At 49.1% G+C, this 19,646-nt stretch overlaps 2 protein-coding genes and 1 long non-coding RNA gene across 4 annotated transcripts in view; 2 read left to right on the top strand and 1 right to left on the bottom strand.

Annotated features, from left to right (window-relative positions):
• The window catches only part of SPG11 (SPG11 vesicle trafficking associated, spatacsin), a 36,809-nt gene extending 32,513 nt beyond the window's left edge, over positions 1-4,296 (top strand). The window contains exons 37-40 of the mRNA XM_064455960.1: positions 107-195; positions 687-842; positions 1,455-1,606; positions 2,014-4,296. Coding sequence (XP_064312030.1) covers positions 107-195; positions 687-842; positions 1,455-1,606; positions 2,014-2,194 — 578 coding nt within the window. The 3' untranslated portion in view covers positions 2,195-4,296. The remainder of the gene's footprint in view (positions 1-106; positions 196-686; positions 843-1,454; positions 1,607-2,013) is intronic.
• EIF3J (eukaryotic translation initiation factor 3 subunit J) lies at positions 4,061-15,094 on the bottom strand. Of its 2 annotated transcripts, none has more exons than XM_064455967.1 (8): positions 14,934-15,094; positions 14,753-14,853; positions 9,828-9,885; positions 9,483-9,574; positions 8,874-8,988; positions 7,656-7,814; positions 6,566-6,639; positions 4,061-5,153 (listed from the first exon to the last, which is right to left on the bottom strand). In XM_064455967.1, exons 1-8 carry the CDS (start codon positions 14,962-14,964, stop codon positions 5,022-5,024), a joined length of 762 nt encoding a protein of 253 aa, XP_064312037.1. In that variant the 5' UTR covers positions 14,965-15,094; the 3' UTR covers positions 4,061-5,021. The 2 variants fall into 2 exon arrangements, with proteins under 2 accessions (XP_064312037.1, XP_064312038.1); XM_064455968.1 differs by having other exon boundaries at positions 4,061-5,150.
• On the top strand, positions 14,789-19,117 carry LOC135314243 (uncharacterized). Its single transcript, XR_010373676.1, has 2 exons — positions 14,789-14,874; positions 16,104-19,117. It is a non-coding gene; the product is annotated as an uncharacterized LOC135314243 (long non-coding RNA).
• Positions 19,118-19,646: the final 529 nt, after the last annotated feature.

Below are 19,646 nucleotides of genomic sequence, written 5' to 3'. Positions count from 1 at the left end.
AACACCACTAGGGACAGGCTTGGTACCAGGAGGTCGTTTTGTAACCTACTTTGTCACCTTTGTAAATAACAGCTTACTCATTTCTTCCCCCCACCTCCCATTTCAGAGGAATCTCTTCGGGATGTCGCAAATTTAAAGAAGCTGCTGATGAAAGCTCTGACTCTCTTTATCGATGCGGCAGAAAGTTATTCTAAGGTAAAATGAGGTGGATTTGTGTGACTTCTGTAGAGCCTCGGGACACGTAAGGAGTGAGCTGAACTGGGAGAACTAATGGAGCTGCTCTAGGGCGGGTGTGCAGAATCCTGTCCCGGTAGAAGCGAAGGAATCTCATACTCTGCCAGCTCAGCCGTCTCCCAGCAGTCTCCGCACTCTCGTACCGAGGAGCTGCACGCTGCTCCCTGGTCAGGCTCTAGGGTTACCGTTAGGTTCCCCAGTTTCAGAGGGTGACTATGAGCTTGACGGGCAAGAGTAGAACAATACAAAGGGTATGTGAAAACTGGCGTGATTATGGTGCTGAGTGAAGCTTCATTGAAAACTAATGGAATAGGATCAATGATAAATCTGCCGTGATGAAAATGAGTAAATGCTAGACATCTCTGAACTCCTTCTTGCTCTCAGGAATATTTATGGCTTTCCTCTAGAAAGGTGTGTCCAAAGCTTGCTTTTGTCTTTGATTTATTAAATAGGACTCCTGCGTCCGCCAGTCCTTGCGCTGCAGTCGGCTAACGAAGCTCATAACCCTCCAGCTGCATTTCCTCAATGCTGGCCAGAGCACCATGCTGATCAACCTGAACAGACAGAACCTGATGGACTCCATCATGTCCTTGCCTAGATTCTATCAGGTGGGCTTGGCTTATCTGGTTTTTTTTTTCTGAAAATGATTGTTTTAAACAGCAGGTACTGAAGCACTCTGCTTCTCTGAGCATAATGCTCAGCTCTTCCACGTGGCCACCGAGCGCCGTGAGTGTTATCTCGTAATATTGCTGCAGATGGGACCAAGCGTGGAAATGCACGCGCAGCCCCGCTGGGGACCGAAGCTTTAGCAGTCCTTGCTGGTGCTGCGTCGTACGGCCAGGACCTTGGCTATCCAGCGGCCCGCAGGCTGCTCTGAATCTACGCTAGAGCCCTGAAATCTCACCTACGCCGGCATCCGTCGTTTTGTGACCTTGGAAATCAGAAAGGAAAAGGCTTTTTAAAGAGAACAACCAACCCCCCGTGACATCTTGTTCAGGAGAATTATTTGCAGCATTTTGTTACCCTCGCAGTTCTCTATAATACAGCTGCTCTCAAGAACAGCATCAAGAGATGGGCCAAGCAGAAGACCTAGAATTCCTTAGAATACCTAGAATTCCTTAGAATACTAAGGAATACTAAGGAATTCTAAGCATAGGAGTGTTTCTGTGCAAGAATAAACTCTTCCTGCTCAGTAATTCCGGCGTCTGTTCTCTCTGCAGGCGGCGATTGTGGCTGAGGCTTACGAGTTTGTTCCAGACTGGGCTGAAGTTCTGTATCAACAAGTGATCACCAAGGGAGACTTCGCTTACTTGGAAGAATTTAAACAACAAAGGCCGCTGAAGCCTGGCATGTTTGAGGAGATCGCTAAGAAGTAAGTAGTTCTGTGGTCAAACCGGAACTTTCTTTTCCACTGGCTCCTTTAGAGGAGCAACTGTGTGTTGAGCAGCATGCAGGTCTTAGTACTGTTTAAACCTTTATCTGGAGAAGTGTAGTACGTAGGGACTAGAGATCTGTGTTCAGTTTCTTAAGCGTATTGTGGAGGTAGCGCTGGATCTATCATTTTTATTGAGCTGGATAAATAGGGTGCCTTAGGGCCGGTCAGATCACATCTTATTTTAGAATGAACTGGAGCAAAATAAAGAACCAAGAGAATCCAAAGTACATGCTGAGCACAACCTCTTTGTAGGAAATAGAGTTCCTACAGTTCTGTAGCAGGATAGTCTTATAACGTTGTCTGTGAAGCCTTTCCCGCTCAATTATACGTACAATTATTTTCAGAGTTAAGCAACACCCACCTACCGATGCTGCGCTGAAAAATCTGAAGAAGCTGCTCACTTACTGCGAAGATATCTACACGTACTACAGACTGGCTTACGATAACAAGTTCTACGACGTGGTAAATACGCTTCTGAAGGATGCACAGACTGGCTGCTGCCTTAACGATATGTTATCGAACTAGACTCGAACCTCCACGAGGCAGAGGCTGGCCCTGACGGGTACCACGGCCACAGCCTCCTGCACGGTTAGTGCGGATTCTTTAGTGGATATTTTTATCAATTACCTGCTTACGAGGATATGCTGCTGCGTGAAAGTTGCTCCAGAAAACTGGTGGGCGTTGTAAATATTTAAGATCTTGAGACTGTGTTAAACCTAAAAGTGTGTTTTGTATAATAAATCCTACTGTTTACAAAATCCTTCACTAACCAGCAGACGCAGCCTGGCGCAGCTCGTGACGAACCACAGAGATCCAGCCACCCTTTAAATTAGGGGTGTTGGATGACGGCTCACCCCAGGGATCGCATCTAACGCAACCAGGGGCTGAAACCGAATGTGCAGAACATCCATGTCATTGACAGCGAAATAAGCAGGAGGAAGCTTTAGACAGACTCTAGGATAATCCACTCCCTGGTTCCAGTCTGATGAGCCTGGTTTTGTTTTCAAGCCTAGGGATAAGGTGAAAGTCTTGTACATCTCTGAACAGCACATACTTAATTTGCTGCTGTCCTGGAGTATAAGGAGGAATCACATACAAATGTATTCTTATGGTTATTAAATTTTAACTTGTTTCCAGGCGTAGGCAGCCCTGCTGGGCAGGCAGCTGCCCTCGCCACCCCGTCAGGAGCCGGCGGCCAGAGCATTCTGCCACTTAGATGTGCTGGCAAGTTTGCAAGATCGGGTCTCATTTAACTGGGGAGGGGGATGATACTTGGTCAGCGCTTCAGGCAGACACCCAGTTCCAGCTTGGATTCTGTTTGCTCCCCAGAATAAATGCAGCCTGTGGAGCTTCCAGCTAACCCAAAGTCACCTCCTGCCCGAACCGGGGCTGGCTGGCAGCTGACGGTGACAGCCAGCCAGCTTTTAAGGAAAATTAAGCAGTGCTACCGTACTAGCTCTAAACGTTAGCCTAGCAGGAATACAATTGCCATAGCAACCCGGTTAATTAGCAAAGAGCTGCCAGCTTGGATTCATAGCTTAGTCTCTTTTTGGTGGCTGACCATTTTCATGCTAGTGACCGCTGCACATGACAAGCATTGCCTTGCACAGTATTTAGCGCAAAGCTGGTCTGGCAGTGCTAGAAGTTGGACACAGTTACACAGAGCACAAGTCCCAGCTCCGCTGATAAGTAAAACATTTTATGTCGAGCGGATTATTCCTGAGCAGACCCTGATTTAAAATGCCAGTTCTGGTCAGCCTTGTAAGACCAAATTAGTCTGAGCCAGCTGCGATTAGGCTAAGTTAAATAATGGCTAGCGAGCTTTTCACTTGAACTTTAAAGTTCCTGGCATGAAAGGAGACCCTTGAGCTCTCCTGAGCCTCGCACTCCCCGAGCCTTTAAAGCTTTGGGACCACCAGCACCGGGGCGGCTCTGGCAGAACGCCTGCCTTTGGAAGCACACACGTACCCCAGCCAGCATGGGAGCGACCCGCAAGTTGCAACTGCAGGGTGCTTGTGATAATGGCAGCTGCCAGTTGGCATCAAATAGCTGCTTGCACTGATAAGGGCCACCCTAAAATATTCCTCAGGTAGGTACGAGGCACAGGCGCAGCCGTTCTGGGGGCAGAAAAGCTAAAGTGCGTCATGGCAGCGCTTGGATTATGGCAGTCCGAAAAGTGTTCTGTTGCCGGCAGCACCTGCAAGGGCTTACCGAGAGAAGCGGCCGCTTCACAAGGACGCAGCCGTGCCCCTCCGAGGCCGGCTAAGCTGGAAGTCAGGCCAAAGGCTAGGCCTAGCACCACCCGCCCAGCACACGCCTGTTCTGCAGCTCCACCACCCCAAGTATTTTCATTCTAAGACACTAAAAGAACTGGTCCGAAGGCAGCCGTAGTGAAGTCCTCAATAGTGATTTTTATTAAATTAGTTGCTTTATAAAACATTGCAGATGTCATAATTGTTAACATAACAATTTGCCCAACTGTAGTAACTGTTGCAGTTTGCTAAGCAAGTTTTGTTTTTAAATGAAAGAAAATGGCTGAGTTGTGAAAGACCTACCACACCCCACGAGAGGCCAAAAGGAAGTCTTGTGTTTTGGGGCGGTGGGGGGGGGTGGGTTTTGTTTTGTTTGTTTTTTACACTTAAACCAGGCAATTAACTGTTAAAGAATACCCACCCCATACAGCTGCACTAGTAGGAATTTAGCTGACTGGAAACTAAACTTCATACTCAAGACACAAGTGTTTTTTTCCTCCCAAATAAGCAACTCTTTCCTCATCCCGCCCCACCAAGTGCGCTGCTCCCATGCCAAGCTTTGACTTGGCGGCTATCCCAAGTGGTGCGGTGCCAGGTGCGGCGTCCTCGGGCCGAAGTTAGCGCGTTCCCCCTTCGCAATATACTGAAAACCTCAAGCTCTAACTTAAGACAAAGCAACTGTAATACTAAGTGCACACCATGCCCTTGCTGCAAACTGCTTTTTGTTCGTCAAACGAGTCACTCGAGAGGTACAGTTAAGGCCATGTCACTGAACTGTGCTGGTAAAGATACTTCGCCTCGTCGCAATTCATTGCCAATTGAGTGGCTGTTACTATAAAATCAAATAGCAACGGTTACCATTATCAGAATTTTGGGGTGTTTCACTGCCATCTTTGTAGCTTTTAAATGTCTTCATTCTAACCCCCGACGCAGCACGGGTCGCCCAGTGCTTTAGCACGGACCCAGCACGAGCGAAACCACCAGCACGGACATACTGCAACTCTGATTGTAGCATTTGGCAGAATTTAAAGGAAAAGAAGTTGTGCTACATGTTTAAGGGATTATGGGCAACAGAAAGACAACAGAAGGGGAGAGAAATGTCACATGAAGTCTTCAAAGTCTTGTACGTATTCTCCATCGTATCCTCCATAATCAGCCAGGTCATCTTTCATAGTAGCCTTCAAACCGCCTCCAGGCACAACACCTTTTTTCTTCTTTTTGGCTTTATTCTGCTTAAAGAGGAAGAGCACGGTTACTTTACAACCCACAGGAGTGTCGCCACTCCGATTAGAGCACCGCGGCATGCCTGCGGGTACGAGCGCTCGCACACCCGCGCCGTGGGCGCGCTGTTGGCAACGATTCCTACCGCTGCGTTTCATCCCTGGCGCGACCTACCACGGGGAAGCTGTGACGGTCGCAGGCGCCCCACCGCTCCCCGCCTCACGGGCTTGCTTGCCCATGCCTTTGCCTTTCACCCTACTGTACCTAGACTCTAAACAAGCAGAATAAGTAAATGCAGAGCCTGGTGTTTAGTTTTGTGAAATTAACGATTTAGTTAAGGAGCGTGGTGTGGCTTTTATCACCATAGTGGCCAAATGTCTTCCTTGCAAAAAAATGGGAGTCCTAAATAAACTTTACAGAGCATTTCACAGTAAAGCTCCTCCTCAGCCCTCAGGGGCTGAGCAAGCTAATTTACATGAAAAGCCAGGAGAGAAAGAGTATAAAAACAGGAAGCACACACGCTTTTTCTTTCAAAACTTGTTTGGCTCAGCAAGTCACAGGCTCCTCTCCAAAGTGCAGTTCACGTTGGCGAAAGCATCTCACGTTGCCAAACTCCAGCCGTAACGCGCTAACCCTGCCCATACAGCCTGTTCTGCGTTAAGGTGCTTCGCTCAGAGCCGGGAGTTACCACCGGCAGCACCTGCCACGGCGACAGCCTGTGTCCGAGAGGTTCCCCGTGTTACGTGTCCGAGTTAGGACTGACTTTGACAACGCTCTGCCATTTGCTTCCTACCAAACCTCCAGTTTGATTTAAAACACACCAAACATATGACTGTAGTCGGATTTGTTGCTACCTAACAATCACTGAGCTCCAACCTTTAACATACATGCTACGAAACGTAATGTTTTACATCACGTAAGCATCAGTTAAACTACTCCATCGCTTTTTAAAACTTACTCTTCCTTGCCTGTGCAGTTACTGCTCCTTTATTTGCACAACAGTCTAAAAACCCCAGTCACCTGCTGTTCAAAATCCCAAACTTTGGCAAAGATTTAAGTTCGTGCTTATGTACAGAGAAGGCATTATGCCGCCATTTACCTCTCAGTGAGGCTGGCTTCTGTCTTCAGGATACGGGCATAAACCCTTGTAACTCCAAGACAGCACAAAAGGTAACACGGTTAGCGCGCAGGTAACGTTTCTGTCAGTTATCAAGGTTTTCCCTGTGATCTCTAGATTCCGTCAACGCCCGATTACCTCACAGAGTGAAGAGGATTTAACACTAAGCCAGTATCCAAGATTATCGTTTAATCTCCTGCTACTACCCCCGACAAACCAGCAGTTCGCGTCAGTGTGAGACTACTCCCGTTCTCCAGATCGGCGCCGTTAGCGGGTATCGTTACTGCGGCACAAACAGAGTCTTACCTTTTCTTGTTTTTGTTTTTCACTGCATAGTACTGTCAAAGTATTTGTGATCTTTTTCAAATCATCAACTTCCACTACATCAGGGGGGAAAAAAAAAAAAAAAAGATTCCTCATCAGTGTTGTTCTTGGAAGGCAGTTAAACCATCTAATGTCAACATTCTCTAAAAACTAGAAACAGGCACTAGCGGTGACTACGGCAATTACTCGCTTTAAATGAGCAAAATACAGGCTGGGGAATTCTGGTCCTTACAATCACTGTCCCAGGCAGTCCCTAGTGAGCAGCCTGAATGTTCTAGAAGGTAAAACTTGCAAATTAAGGGTTAGTGAACACAAAAGTCTTAATGAGGCGGCATTTGAACAGTAAAATACGGATACAGTCAAATACAGTGAAACATATCAAAAGGAGAAGTGGATTAACAGCAAATTACGAACAATAAATGGTCTGAGAGGTTGCGAGCCCTTCACTTTAGAAGATCTGGAATCCACGTTCCGGGCTCATCGGCCGTGCTCGCGGTATCGGCACAGCGCTGACAGTATCACGTTACCGCTTCCCTGACGGGCAACACGTGTACGGGACAGGGAAAGAGGGCGAGCATGGGTTCCCCAAGGCCTTCAGCCTACCAGAGCAGGGGAGGAGTTTAAGGTAGCTTTATCTCTGTATAGTTACACGTTGAATTCCAGAATAATCCCAGAGTCCCACAATTACGTGAACTCAATTTTATAATAGTTTCCGTCCAAAGGAGCTACTCAAGTTACCTGGCTCAGAGAACAGTTTTGGTAGTATTAGTATTTTAGAAGTGGCTTCAAGAAAAACACACAAGATTTACATCAGTATAAAATCTCACACTTTTTCAAACGACTGCCTTTAACGGACACACAGAAAGAGCAACTCTCGTACAAGCGCACGAGTTGTACTGAAGCTTGTGGGAATGGGATCGGACACTCGTCCGTGAAACAGATCGACACTTTGTTTAGTACAAACTGCACGGATCAATCTGGATTTAAGGGTCACTATATCAGCACGTTTTCAATATCAACTCCATTGCAGTTTGGTAGCAGCGTGTCGTAGGATGTCTTTCACTTCACTTACATGAAATACATACGTCTCGAACTAATGCTTCCAAAAAACTGGCGTAATGTAACGATTTTTCATACTGTGTAATTTTCTCTTTTAGTAGTTTGCCAAATTCCGTGAAGTCATCTTTTGAAGAGGGATTCATGGCATCTATTCCACAAGTGTTATTTACACCTGCAGGGGAAGACAGAGGTATTACAGAGAACATCGGCTGTGATCCCCAAGAGGTGACACCAGAGGAAACAAGTAACCTGGCTCTCATTCAGTTCCTCCCTCCACCGAAGCTTTACAAAGCCAAAGCCGAGGTTTGCTCACTCGCCTCCCTCTGGCCTCTGCCAGACAAAAGCTAACAGCCTGAGCTACCAGCCTGTACGGAAAGAGGTTTCGCTGCAGAGCTTAGTAACGTGAACCAGCTGTTCCTGTCCTCGGGAGCAACGTGCGCTACGCAAAGCCCCTTTCCCCTTAAAGAATTCCTGTCTCGAGCTCCTCAGCGCAAAGAGTAGTTGGTTCTTGGCGGCTGTACTCAGCGCAACCCCCAAGGCACTGCGCTCTTTCAGAAGACTCGCAGAGCAGAATTCCCACTGAGTAATAAGCTGTGTAACTCACTATAATCAAGGAAACGCGCTTTCATGTTTGAAGAATGCTGCTATGAATCAGTATCTTTGCTAGTTCTGTCAAAGCACAAAACCAGAACGATCTGCTTTAAGTCTACTTCATCTACACCAAGGAACAAGCTCATTCCACTAACTTAACCGCCTTTCTCAACACCCAGCTTATTACACAGATCGCCTGGAGTAAAGCGTGCGTGAGTTACGCTGTGCCACGCTCGTCCAAAGCCTCATTAAATCCCTGTTGTAAAGCGCCACAGAACATTAGGAGACAGCACTTTTTTTTTTTCCTTCTTTTTACATGCTCATCTTTTTACCAGAAATACCGACACGTTGGAAAATCTAGTCAGCCATCTTTTTCCTGTGACCTCCTAGCACGACATGTTGAGAAAAAGGACCTTCTACTCTAAAGATGCTTTTGAGGTTCTTGCAATTAGCCCTTGGTACCAGGGCACGCCTCCAGTCGTTTGAATTCAAACCCCTCTTCATTCTCAGCAACACAACCCACCCGTGCTCCAGCAGTGAATCCCTGCTCGGGTGTTTCTGCAGGGTACCCACACGTAACAGTTTTATTTAGAGCTTTCGTGACGCTACGGTTGCATCGACTCGGGCACAGCACACTTACCGAATGTTTCTTTTGCTAACTCAAGGTCTGACTCCTCTTGTAATTTCTTTAGTCGTAGTTTGTCTGCTAACTGTTCTTCTGGTGTAAGTTCTTTATGCTCCTCTGGCGCCTCTAACTGAATTAAAGAACGTACACAGGGAGAACGTTACGCTTCTCACCCTTGAGCAGAGGCAGTACAAGAAAGCACGTTCTTGCCAGTGCCGCCTGCCTGGCTTGCTTCTGCCTGAAGTCAGTACACCTCAAGCATGTGCACACCCGAAAACCTCCCCAGTACCGCGGAACGACGCCACCTTGTAAAATGAACAACTTATTAAACAAGAAGTAGGAAGAAACACCTTAGTTCTAAGCTTCACAACTGCACGTTTTATCATGGGGTGCATACAAACGGAACGGCGAAAAGCAGCATTTCAATAACCTGGCTAAGTAAACTGCAGAGAAATTAAAGCTAGTGTCCCCCAGATGTTATTAAGTACAAGACTTAAGTTTGTTTTATCAGAATAGTCAAGATCTTTACAGGTCTTGTTCAACCTCAAAAAAAACCAAGACAAAACCAACCCACCCAAAAAATCAAGCCTGCCCTCTGAAGTTTATGAGGCCCAGAACAGTTACCCTTTTTTTAAGCTCCTCTTGCTTCTTCTTCTGTAGCTTTTCTTTTTCTTTTATTTTTTCTGCTATTTTCTTTTTTTCTGAAACTTTTGGTTCTGTAAAACATTGAAAAACACAGCTCTCAAGAGGTCTACCGACTTCTTTTTTCAGCGCCTACAGAAACGCCCGTCAGAGCGAAGGCCACAGAGTTCAGTTACTGGGATCTGAACACAGAGTTAAAAGACGCGCTTTGTCAAAAACAAAACCGACCCCACGGAAAGCGGGTTTGATTCTTCGGGTACACTCAGAACAAAACCGCCGTCTGTTCTGATGCTGCACACAGAGCCGTGTCTTCCTTTGAAGTCTTACCTTGTTTTATCTCTGTCTCCTTTACTTCCTCCTCTTCCTCCTCATCGTCCCAGTTATCCTACAAAGTAAGTTTTAATTAATATTCTTTTACAGATACTTTCTACCTTGTTCAAGCAACAAATACCAAGAACAGTAGCTTACATATAACCTCTGTAAACGCTCAGCCAGCCATTATTCTTACGTACTGGAGCGAGGAGGTGGGAGGAAGTCGTGAGCGCTGTACAAGGGCGCTGCTTTTGGGAGCTGACCAAGATGTTTCAGGAGCAGTTCTTACCATGAAAGAGGCAGCTTTTACTCAGAGGATCAGAAGGCTCACGTCAAAGGAGTTGCGAAGGCAAGATCACGAACCGTCAAATCAACGCCCACAGTAAAACACGAGTTTATTTTAATTCCTTGTGTCACACGACACGGGAACGCCATCGGATGCACGCGTGTAGTACAGCCACCGCCAGAAACAGACAACTCGGCTGGAACAGTTTTCAGCCAGGACACGCTGTCGCCACCACCACAAGACCCCTCCCCGTAGCTGGCCGACGCCAGGCTGCCCCTCTCCCCTGCGCCAGGAAAAGCATTCGAGCGGCTGCACGTGGAACCGCAACGCAAGGGTGAAGCTAACCCGGACCTGCCACCAACGCCGCCGGGAGCAGAGGAAGCAGCAGCAGCAGAGGAGAACGCAGGGGGCCCAGCTTTAGGCAGGAATGGCAACTTCTAACAGTGACAAGACCACGTTTTAGACCGGTTTCTGACCACCAACAACTGCTTTTTTAATAAGCAAAGGAGGTATCAAAAGACTCTCCCCATGAATAAGTCGCTTAAGTGTTCTCCAACAGCCACCGCGCTCTCCAGTGCGTTCTCAAACAGTCTCAGCTGCGGTGTTTGCAGGAGCTGCCTCCAGTTTTCACTTGCAGCATGTTCAGGCTTCACGGTGCTTCTCAGCCACCAGTCCCAGCCCTCCTTCCTTCCAGCGCCACCGGCTCCCACTCCACACGACCACTGCCCTGTTCCCAGGCGGATGAGCCCTGCTTCAAAACACCGCATACGGTTCAACCAAATACTGAGGAAGCACCGTGTTCTACAGAACTGACCTTCTGATGTCACCTGCGGACTTTGCCAGCAGTAATTCTGCAGTTTCTTCCCGACAGTTACCTGGGTAAGGGTTCTGGGAATACATATTCCTGTCCTAACGCCACTGCAAATTCAAGCGGATGGCCTCCGCGTGGCAATCAATGCTCTAAAATTGATCTGAAGTTACATCATGTGGCACTCGGCAGGAGTTAAAGCCAAGAAACCTCACAGGAATCTAATTTTAGTCACCTGCTTCAACTCAACTTGCAAGCTTAAGAGATTACATTTGACAAGACCTAGTTTACACAAAAATCACACGTACTGTCAGTACACCGTTACAGGTAAGCTTAAACCCCATAAATCCTGAATTTTGTGATTTCCACCTCACAACAGTAACACAAGCAGTCATGCAAGCCATTTATTAACTTCTAAGGGTTGCTACTGGCGTGGCAGAATAAGACATTGGTGGAAGAACTCGGTATTTCACTGCGATGTGCTGACCCAAGCAAGGAAGACACCCATGTTCATCTACCAGCTCACTCAAGCTAATTGGCACTTGTAAGGGATTCAGCTTCCCTTCCACATTCCAAGAAGCTGACTTGAATTTGGAGCAGCATTATTTTAGCTCATATCTAATTAAGAGTTTGTTACACCCACTTCTTAAATAGCTCTCTCCACCACTGCTGTACGTGGCTCGCTGCCCTGTCCCTTGGCCTGTCCTTCAGACATTTTAAGATGAATTATTTTACGGTGCAGGACCCCCAAGGAAGGGCACCCCGTCCATCACGTAAAGGCACTCATGGCATTGAAGGAAACTACTGCGCATCATTATTAGGGCTGGGAGACTTAAGAGAGGCAAGGACTTCCACGCGTGACGGACGCGCTCCTTCCCCCCAGCAGACTGCGTCCCCGCTAGCCCTGCCTGCCCGGGGCCGCGCACGGCGGCAGTTTTAGCTTGCAAAGCCGAGATGATAAAGGTTCAGTGGGCAGCGGGACCGCAGGCCGCCTGGCCCAACCTCATCAGGGCATCGGGATACAGCACCGAAGCAATTTTCCTTTCCTCCAAGAGTGCGCTGTCTTTGCGCTGATACTAAGTAATTCAAAGAGGGCATCTTTATCGCAAAATATATCCACTGACGTAGCTTAAAACTTTGAAGTATTTCAAAAACACTCATTTACACGTACTTACCTAAAATAAGGCTATTGAAAACACCTTCCATTTCATGGAAATAAACCCTTGATGAGCTCAGCTCTCTTACGATTTCATATGCTCCGTCAGATGTACCTTAAACCTACAATAAGGCACATTATTCCCCCCAAAACGCAGCGGACACGACTGGACAGTGACGGGTACTCCAGCATTCAGATCCCCAGCTAAACCTGAACGCTCTCCTTCAAGGGGAAACAACCACAGCACCTCCAAGGCTGTCGCCCAGCTGATGACACATGTATTTCCCACTTCTGGCTTTGCTAAGCATGGAATTGCCCAAGCGTAAATAGATGAAAATTCCTTGGCAGGAGGCCCATCTTCTGGGAAGCTCGTGTTCGGGGTAACACTAGAGAGTAGTTGTGTTACTGATGAAGAGGCTAATTTTAAACCCAGGGAAGTCAAAGTTTCCTGAACTTAACAGTTATTTTAAGTTCATTACTAAAAAACCTTCCAAAATAAACTACAGCATCTGAATATATGAAACACATTCCAAAAAGTGTGAAATACCAACCCGAACACAAACTCATGGTCAGCAAAGCACTTTGTGCTTCTAATTGAGCCCATGCCATTTTTCTGGTGCTGTGCGTCCCCAAGGCGGACCCTGCGAGTGAAGACGGGACCTACAGCCAAAGCAAGCGCCTCCCAGGCTTGGCTCTGTGATCTTCGGTGTTCATGCAGGAGGAGCAAATCAAAGGAAAGTAAAACAGCTTGCTTTGCTGGACCGGTCCTTCTCTCTAGATGCAGCTCCAGTGCTAAAACCATAATCCCGTGGAAAGAGTTAAGTGGCTGCGTTCTCACCTCACGTGGGAAAACTTTGTTCCTTTATCAGAACAGCCCCAGGAAGCACAGGTGTCCCAGGGAGAGCAACACTTCAGGGCCCAGTTCCCTCGGACACATTCTATCGCAGCTGCAAAGTTTCTCACTTTCAAAGGAAGGAGGAAAAGCAAGCCTCACAGAGAGGGCGAGTCCAAGACATATATGTGTATATATACACATATATGAATTATATAGATATATACGGATGGTGTTACATTCTAACCACACTCTTCACAAATGACTGTAGCTACTGGATACAGAGATACCTTTACTTATTTTGCCCGCTGTGACACCTATAACTTAGGGTGTGGGTGTTATTAAATTTAAGAAGGCAAACAGCCAGCCTTTAACTCACAAAAACTTGTCAGCCTTTTTTTTTTTTTTTTAAGAGCAGATGAGCTATTTTTCCCATACTATTTATAAAAAGAACGCTACCCAAAGCTCCAAGGACAGCTGTGTTGGTGTTTTTCAGAGGTTCTGTTAACACAATCAGCAGCCAAAATAACAAACCCGGCGAGTCCTCACCCAGCAAGGAGCAATAGTCTGCTTCAGAAAGCTTTATCCCTGTGGCCACACTATAGCGACCAAGTCACCATGAGATCGTCTATTACGATATTTCAGCAGCTCAATTTGAAAGAAAAAGGTCTTTTTCAGCTGACCTATTTCCATTCCTGACATTCATCAGGCATGTTCCTTATATGATCCCTGGCAACGTTTAGCTACTGTCTGTCTGCATGAACACGCAGCAAACTGAGGCGTCTGTGGCACTACCATTCAGTCACCCTGGCTTGCTAAGGGACAGCTGGGACTAAGGAGAAGAAAACCAGCTTTTAAGGCAGGTCTGCTTTCGTAAGCACCAAAAGCTAACATCTGCACATTTTAATACCTATTCCATACAGACACCACTCTGAACATGGCAAAAATCTGTTCCAAATAGTGCCTGAAGTAAACATATCTTAAGCGGTCGGGGCACTACCAAACCTGCCGCTGCACAGTCAGGCTGCTGCGCTTCCCAGCTGTGGCGGTGGGGCCTGGGGGGCGTGAAGAAGTAGGAAACGGGCGGAAAAGGCATGCTGCTGCAAGACAGAAGTTCCTGGGCAACAGCAGAAGCACGAAGACGGCACCGCTTTCGTTAGCTCCCACCCTGATGCCTCACCCGGCGCATCACGCTCACAGCCACGAATCTGAAAGGCTCCAGAAAGCAAGGGGAAACCAGCCGGCCACAGAACAGCGCCCAGGAGCCTGGCGAGCTTCTGGGAAGCAGCAGGTGGATCCCCCAGAGCACAGGAGGTGCCTCCTCAGGCACGGAAAGCGTCTGTCCGTCCATCTGGTCTTTTCTCCTCCGGCAGACCCCACACGGCCGGAACGAACGGCAGGCAGAAACGCCGGCGCTGAGCGGGGATTAAGGGGCGCGGGGCGAAGCTGTCACCCGCAACCCACCGCTGCCCAACACCCCCGAGTGGAGCCTACCCAGGCGGGGCCGCCAGCCTCCGAGGGCCTCCCGCCGCCGGCCCCCCGGGTCCCCCACCGCCGCCCCGAGGGATCCCCCGCGCCCCGGGCCGGCGCCTCCCGCCACCGGAGAGGCGTGAATCCAGCCGGCCCGACGAGTCCGACCCACCCGGCGGGAGGTTTCCTCACCCGCCGCCCGGCGCGGCCCGGCCCGGGGCCGCCTCCCCCGCGCAGCCGGCACCATATGGCGGCGGCCCGCCGCGGGCCCGGCCCGCTCCCCCGCCGCCCCCCGCTCCCCCGCCGGCCCCCGGGCCGCGGCCACCCCCGTGGCCGCCGCACGCCGCGCCGCGCCGCCACGGCCCGGCCAGGGCCCGCCCGGCCGCACCTTCACGTCGTCCTCCTCATCCTCGCCGGCCCAGCGGTCTCCGGCCACTCCCGGCACCAGCCGCTTCGCCACCGGCTCCACCACCTCGAAGCTGTCGGCGTCTGTGGGGGAGAGGAGAGCGGGTGAGAGCGAGCGAACGGGCGGGCGGGGGGCGCGGCGGGGCGCGGCGGCCGACACCTACCCCACGAATCGGCCGCCTCCGCCGCCGCCATCTTCCCCGCAGGGCCGCCGCCGCTCGCAGCAGGCACGGTGAGGCAGCCGCGCTAGAGCGGCCCCAGCCAGCGCCGCGCGCGCGGGGCACGCCGGGACGGTGGCGGACCGCCGGGGCCACGCCCGGGGCGGGGCGGCGGCCGCCATGACGGGAGGGCTGAGGGAGGGCGGCCGCCATGACGGGAGGGCTGAGGGATGGAGGCGGGAGGGCGGGTAGCGGGATCGCCCCCGGCCTTCATCTCCCCGCCGGTGGCTGGGGTTCCCTCAGGCCCTCTGGGCGCGGTACCTGGGGCGTGAGGGGAGCCTCGCCTCGCCCCGGGGCCCGGCGGGTGGGACGGCCGCCCTCCGAGCGCTCCCTCTGCTTTCCCACGTTCGAGTGTATCCACGCAAGGGGAATAAAGAGGGCAGTGTTTTGAACCGCAGCTATTACAGGAGGTGCCCTGGTACATCGCCCTCTAAAGCAGAGGAAAGAAGCTGTGTTACCATAAGGCTTTTTACGTGACTATAACCATGCCTAAACTCAGCACGTGCTGCTACCTCCTGTCACGGGTGAGGTTAAAGCAGTGACATTTCACACCTGCATAACTCCTCCGTACAAGGCAGCCGGTGATTTTCAAGCACTTTCCCCACCGTTACTGTACAAAGAGCCTGGGGATCCAGCCCCAAACCTGAAAGCTATCCTTCCAAATAAAGGCAAAACCTGGGGCAGACTGGGCTCATTCCTCACACCCTCTGCAGATGCCAGAGCTTTAACATAAATAGGCGCAACACCACAAAAACTAGCATCAGCTTCCAGAAACTAGCCTCAGACAGGGCGAGCTTTGCCAGCTGATGCTCCAGCGGCTGTTCCCCCCTTCTGTTCTTGTGTGCTCAGGCTTCATCTGAGGCTGCAGACAGGCTGCTCTACGACAGTGAAAGAAACGCTAGGTCCCACTCAGTAACTCGGTTTCTTAAGTATCAATTCTTGAAAATAGGTAAGAAATGGACACAAAAAATGGAATACAGAAGGCTAGAAAAAGGGAGAAATAGCTTAAGGTTTCTTTAAACACAGAGAAAATTATGTTAAAGTATTAATCGGGGAATTCATTTAGGAGTTAACCTGATGCGTGATCTGAATTTATTCCCTCATCTTTCCTGCCAGGTCTCCTTTTTTCCTTAGGGAAGAAAAAGTGAGAAGCACACCCTTTTAAAGATCCTTTACCCATTCAAAGTATTAATGCACAATTCAAACAGAGCAAAAGGCAAAGGCCGGGAAAACACCCCAACTGTTGACCACTAAACACCCGACTTTCCTTCAGCTGACTCAGATGCTTCTTTTCCTTTTGTAAAAAGTGGTACTGATGCATTAAACACTTGTTGCTTTTCGGTCAGTCCAGAACTGCTGAGTTCTATGAATGTGGCTGTTTTAAAGTATTCTGGGACCTGCGTTGTTAATGTTTAACAGCAACAACGTCAAGATCAGCATCGTCCCATTAAGGTACCCTGCCAGCACCCCTCTTAGCTTGCTGAGGGACTCCCATGCGCGACCGTAGGAGCCTGTTGTGCCATCTTGGATGTCATCTTCTGGAAGCATCATGCTTCTGTCGCAACACTGAAATAATTTCTAATTGATAGACACACTGGAAACCAGGCAAGAAGCAAGAGGCACAAATCCAGACGTCCCAACTAGCAAGGGCTGAACACTGCTCTGCCTTCGGCTGCTTTCACTTCAGACGACTTTGGGAACAGGATGAGGAAAAATTCATCCTCCAATACTGATATCTGAACATCTTTCACACTTGTCAGCAAATAATCAAATTGTAATAATACATGTTACTGTTGGAAGCCGGCACAGCCTCATAAAGCTAGGTGAGATGATGCACGACCTGATGATCAATGTCTTGTTGAGTAAAGAGGTGTATCGCGACGTGACGGAACGCTTCTCCGGGGCTCCAGCGAAAGCGGTGGATGGAGTTGGTGGGAGTCCCAGGCGGGGACACAGCTCCACTGCCGTAACCCACCCGCAGCGTGGGGGAGGCTTCTGGGCTGGCTGCGCTCGGCCGCCTTCCACAGTCCTGCTGGAAACGCAAGGAGTTTGTGGGATGGTTACATACATGGCTGAGCGGGAGAGAGAAGACAATAAATAGTTGAAGCCTGATGCCTGAATGTTGCAGTCAGGTGTCTCCTAATCCCCTAAGTAACAGGATAAGCTTATAGTAAAGGTAGGCTGTGACGTAGCCATTTCCTAGCTTTTAGGTTTGTGACCAGCCAGGACAAAACATGGGCAAATGGTTGCGGTAGGGCTACCACCTGTAGCCTAGCAGCCAGAGGGCACGTTCACAGTTTATCCACGTGGTGCTGCTTAGGGTGTGATTTTTAGCTCAGATCCCCGAGGGGTCGTGGCCTTGTGACCGTCAGAGCAGTATCGGCGAGTCCTTTACTAAAAACCTGGAACGCAGTAGCTGAGCTTAACCAAACGGAGCAGAAGCGTAAAGATCAGCTACAAGAATTCAGTGCCCACCAACGCAGCACTCGGTCCTCAGACGGCAGACAGACATGAGGGACGGAAATGCTGTCGCCTGAGCCGTTGGCCAGCCCCAGGACACAACCCCAACCGCAAGTCATTGCTCTTCTCCAACCTCGTCCCCACCGACCCCAGGGAATGTTTTACTGAAACGCTCAGGCCCATCCGGTCCCTTGCTCTGCCCACAGGAGCAAGGGGGAGAGCTCGGTGGCTCCAGCACTCCGATTCGGTAAGAGGTGAGCAGACCTCTGCCAAAAACCTGGCGGTGGTTGATGCTCCGTGCCGTCTGGGTGCTCCTGGTGGAGCGGGTTAGGGGCGGAGAACACCTTTGCCTCGGGATTAAACGTCAAAGCCATCACGCGCCTGGGCTCTACAGACCAGGCCCTTGCTGGCCTCCTCGGTGGCTTGTTTCCTTCCACCTTGTCAAATAACACCAAATACATAAAAGCTGGAAATGTTCACTTCATCCAGTTTACGTCACTGCCACCTCCCAGCGCCGTGATTTCTGTGAGAATCTGAATGATTTAAGTGGAAAAGGATGTATTTTGCCTGAATAAATTTAGAAAAACGTGTGTCTTTCAAATAACAAGCGGAATGATACACGATGCTGTATGTTAGCTAGAAAAAAAACATTCCATCCAAATTTATCCTTTTTTTGTTGTTACCCACTTACCAGACAATATAAATAATGACAGAGATGTAACTATAGACCAAATAAGGCCCTAAGTTAGATCCTCACAGAGTCTACCCAGAGTTTCACAAGCTCAGTGTGCCGGGAGGGCGAGCGTGAAAGTGCCAAGAGCTGTGCGATGATGGGGAACATGGTAAATATAGAAATACTACGTATTTAAACAGCACATTTAAAGTAATTTAAACATTTGGATTAAAACAGTAAAGTATTATTCCCATTGTATAGATGAGGAAATGGTGGCACAAAGGAAAAAACCCCACTCAGCACAGCTCTGAGCCAGAGGAACCGCAGCCTTCTAGGGAACCAAACGGTTCTCGTTTTGGGGAAGTCTAAAGGTTTCTGCTTAGGAGGAGAAAGAAATCAAAATGAGAGAGATGGAGCCTTGTGGTCATTCTACAAAAGACGCCCACTGGAGTCTGTGTCACATATTGCACATCAGACTCAAGCAAGACCATCTTAGAAGAATAAACCACATCTAATTTTTTTCCTTCTTTGACCTCCAGTATCCTTAGCTTTGAAATCACATACACAGCAGTTCTTTTCCCTCCGCTTTAAAGGCTGAAAACTGCCATGAGAAATGCCTCACAGAGTCCTCAGTGAAGGATAACATCAGCTAAAAATCATGGAAACAGCAGCCAGAGCATAAATATTTAATATAAATCTGTATGATTCTATATACTAGAAATGATTGCAGAGAAACACAGATTTGTAGAACACGAGTTCTCTTCCAACTGTATTTTACAAGATTCAGCTCATCAGTACAATGACATTTTTGCAAGTATAAAAAAAAATAAAGCCAAACAGTATTACATTACACGGTCAAGACAACCAGAAGAGTGATGTGCTTCACAAAATCTGTACAAGTCAATCCCTAGCAGACCATCCTTGCTTGCTTCCAAACAAAAACGCTTGCTGCCAGTGCTTTGGGTTTATTTTTTTAAATTTTTTAAATTTTTTTTTTTACAAAATTATGACTACTAGCTAAGACAGCGATGCACCTATGCTACTTCTCTTCAGCCACTTATCAACTTGTTTAGGATTTAAGTATCAAGAACCTAGGATGCAAATGTGAAATGATGTGGGTTTGGTGTAATCAAATCTTTGAGAGCAGTCCTTCAGGTCTTCAAGATGACAGTTGCGCTGTTCTCCAGCTGCATTCGATGCGACGGTTATTTTTCCAGAAAAACTGTCTTCCCGTGAACCTTCGCTTAGCTTCCACTCCCCAGCAGCTTTACCTGATCCGAGCCCCGGAGCCCTCATTGCCACAGTCCCCCTTTCTCCTCTTCCTTGGCTCCATCCTCGTTAGTTTTTGGCTGGATCAGCTCCCGGCGCAGGCTCACCACGCGGCTGTGCGTGCACCAGCGCTGGCAGAGGAAGCGGCTGCGGAGGGAAGGAGCAGAAGGAGAGAAAGCCTCGCAGCATCCCGCCAGCCCGGACCGCGGGGCAGCTCCGCTGTGATTCCGGGTTTTCTGTCAGCCTTCACACTCCAA

Source organism: Phalacrocorax carbo, chromosome 7 (assembly GCF_963921805.1).
Source record: "Phalacrocorax carbo chromosome 7, bPhaCar2.1, whole genome shotgun sequence".
Taxonomy (NCBI): Eukaryota; Metazoa; Chordata; class Aves; order Suliformes; family Phalacrocoracidae; genus Phalacrocorax; species Phalacrocorax carbo.
Note: the sequence above shows the minus strand (reverse complement) of the source record. Positions and strands in the feature narration are given on the sequence as shown.

What these genes read in the sequence shown, in the direction of transcription:
- EIF3J (XM_064455967.1), bottom strand. Translation starts at nt 14,964, where the DNA reads ATGGCGGCGGCGGAGGCGGCCGATTCGTGGG. An exon ending in TCGAGACGTATGTATTTCAT is followed by an intron (nt 6,640 to 7,655) that starts GTAAGTGAAGTG and finishes CCCCTGATGTAG; the next exon opens with TGGAAGTTGATGATTTGAAA. An exon ending in AAAAACAAAAACAAGAAAAG is followed by an intron (nt 5,154 to 6,565) that starts GTAAGACTCTGT and finishes TTCCTCTTTAAG; the next exon opens with CAGAATAAAGCCAAAAAGAA.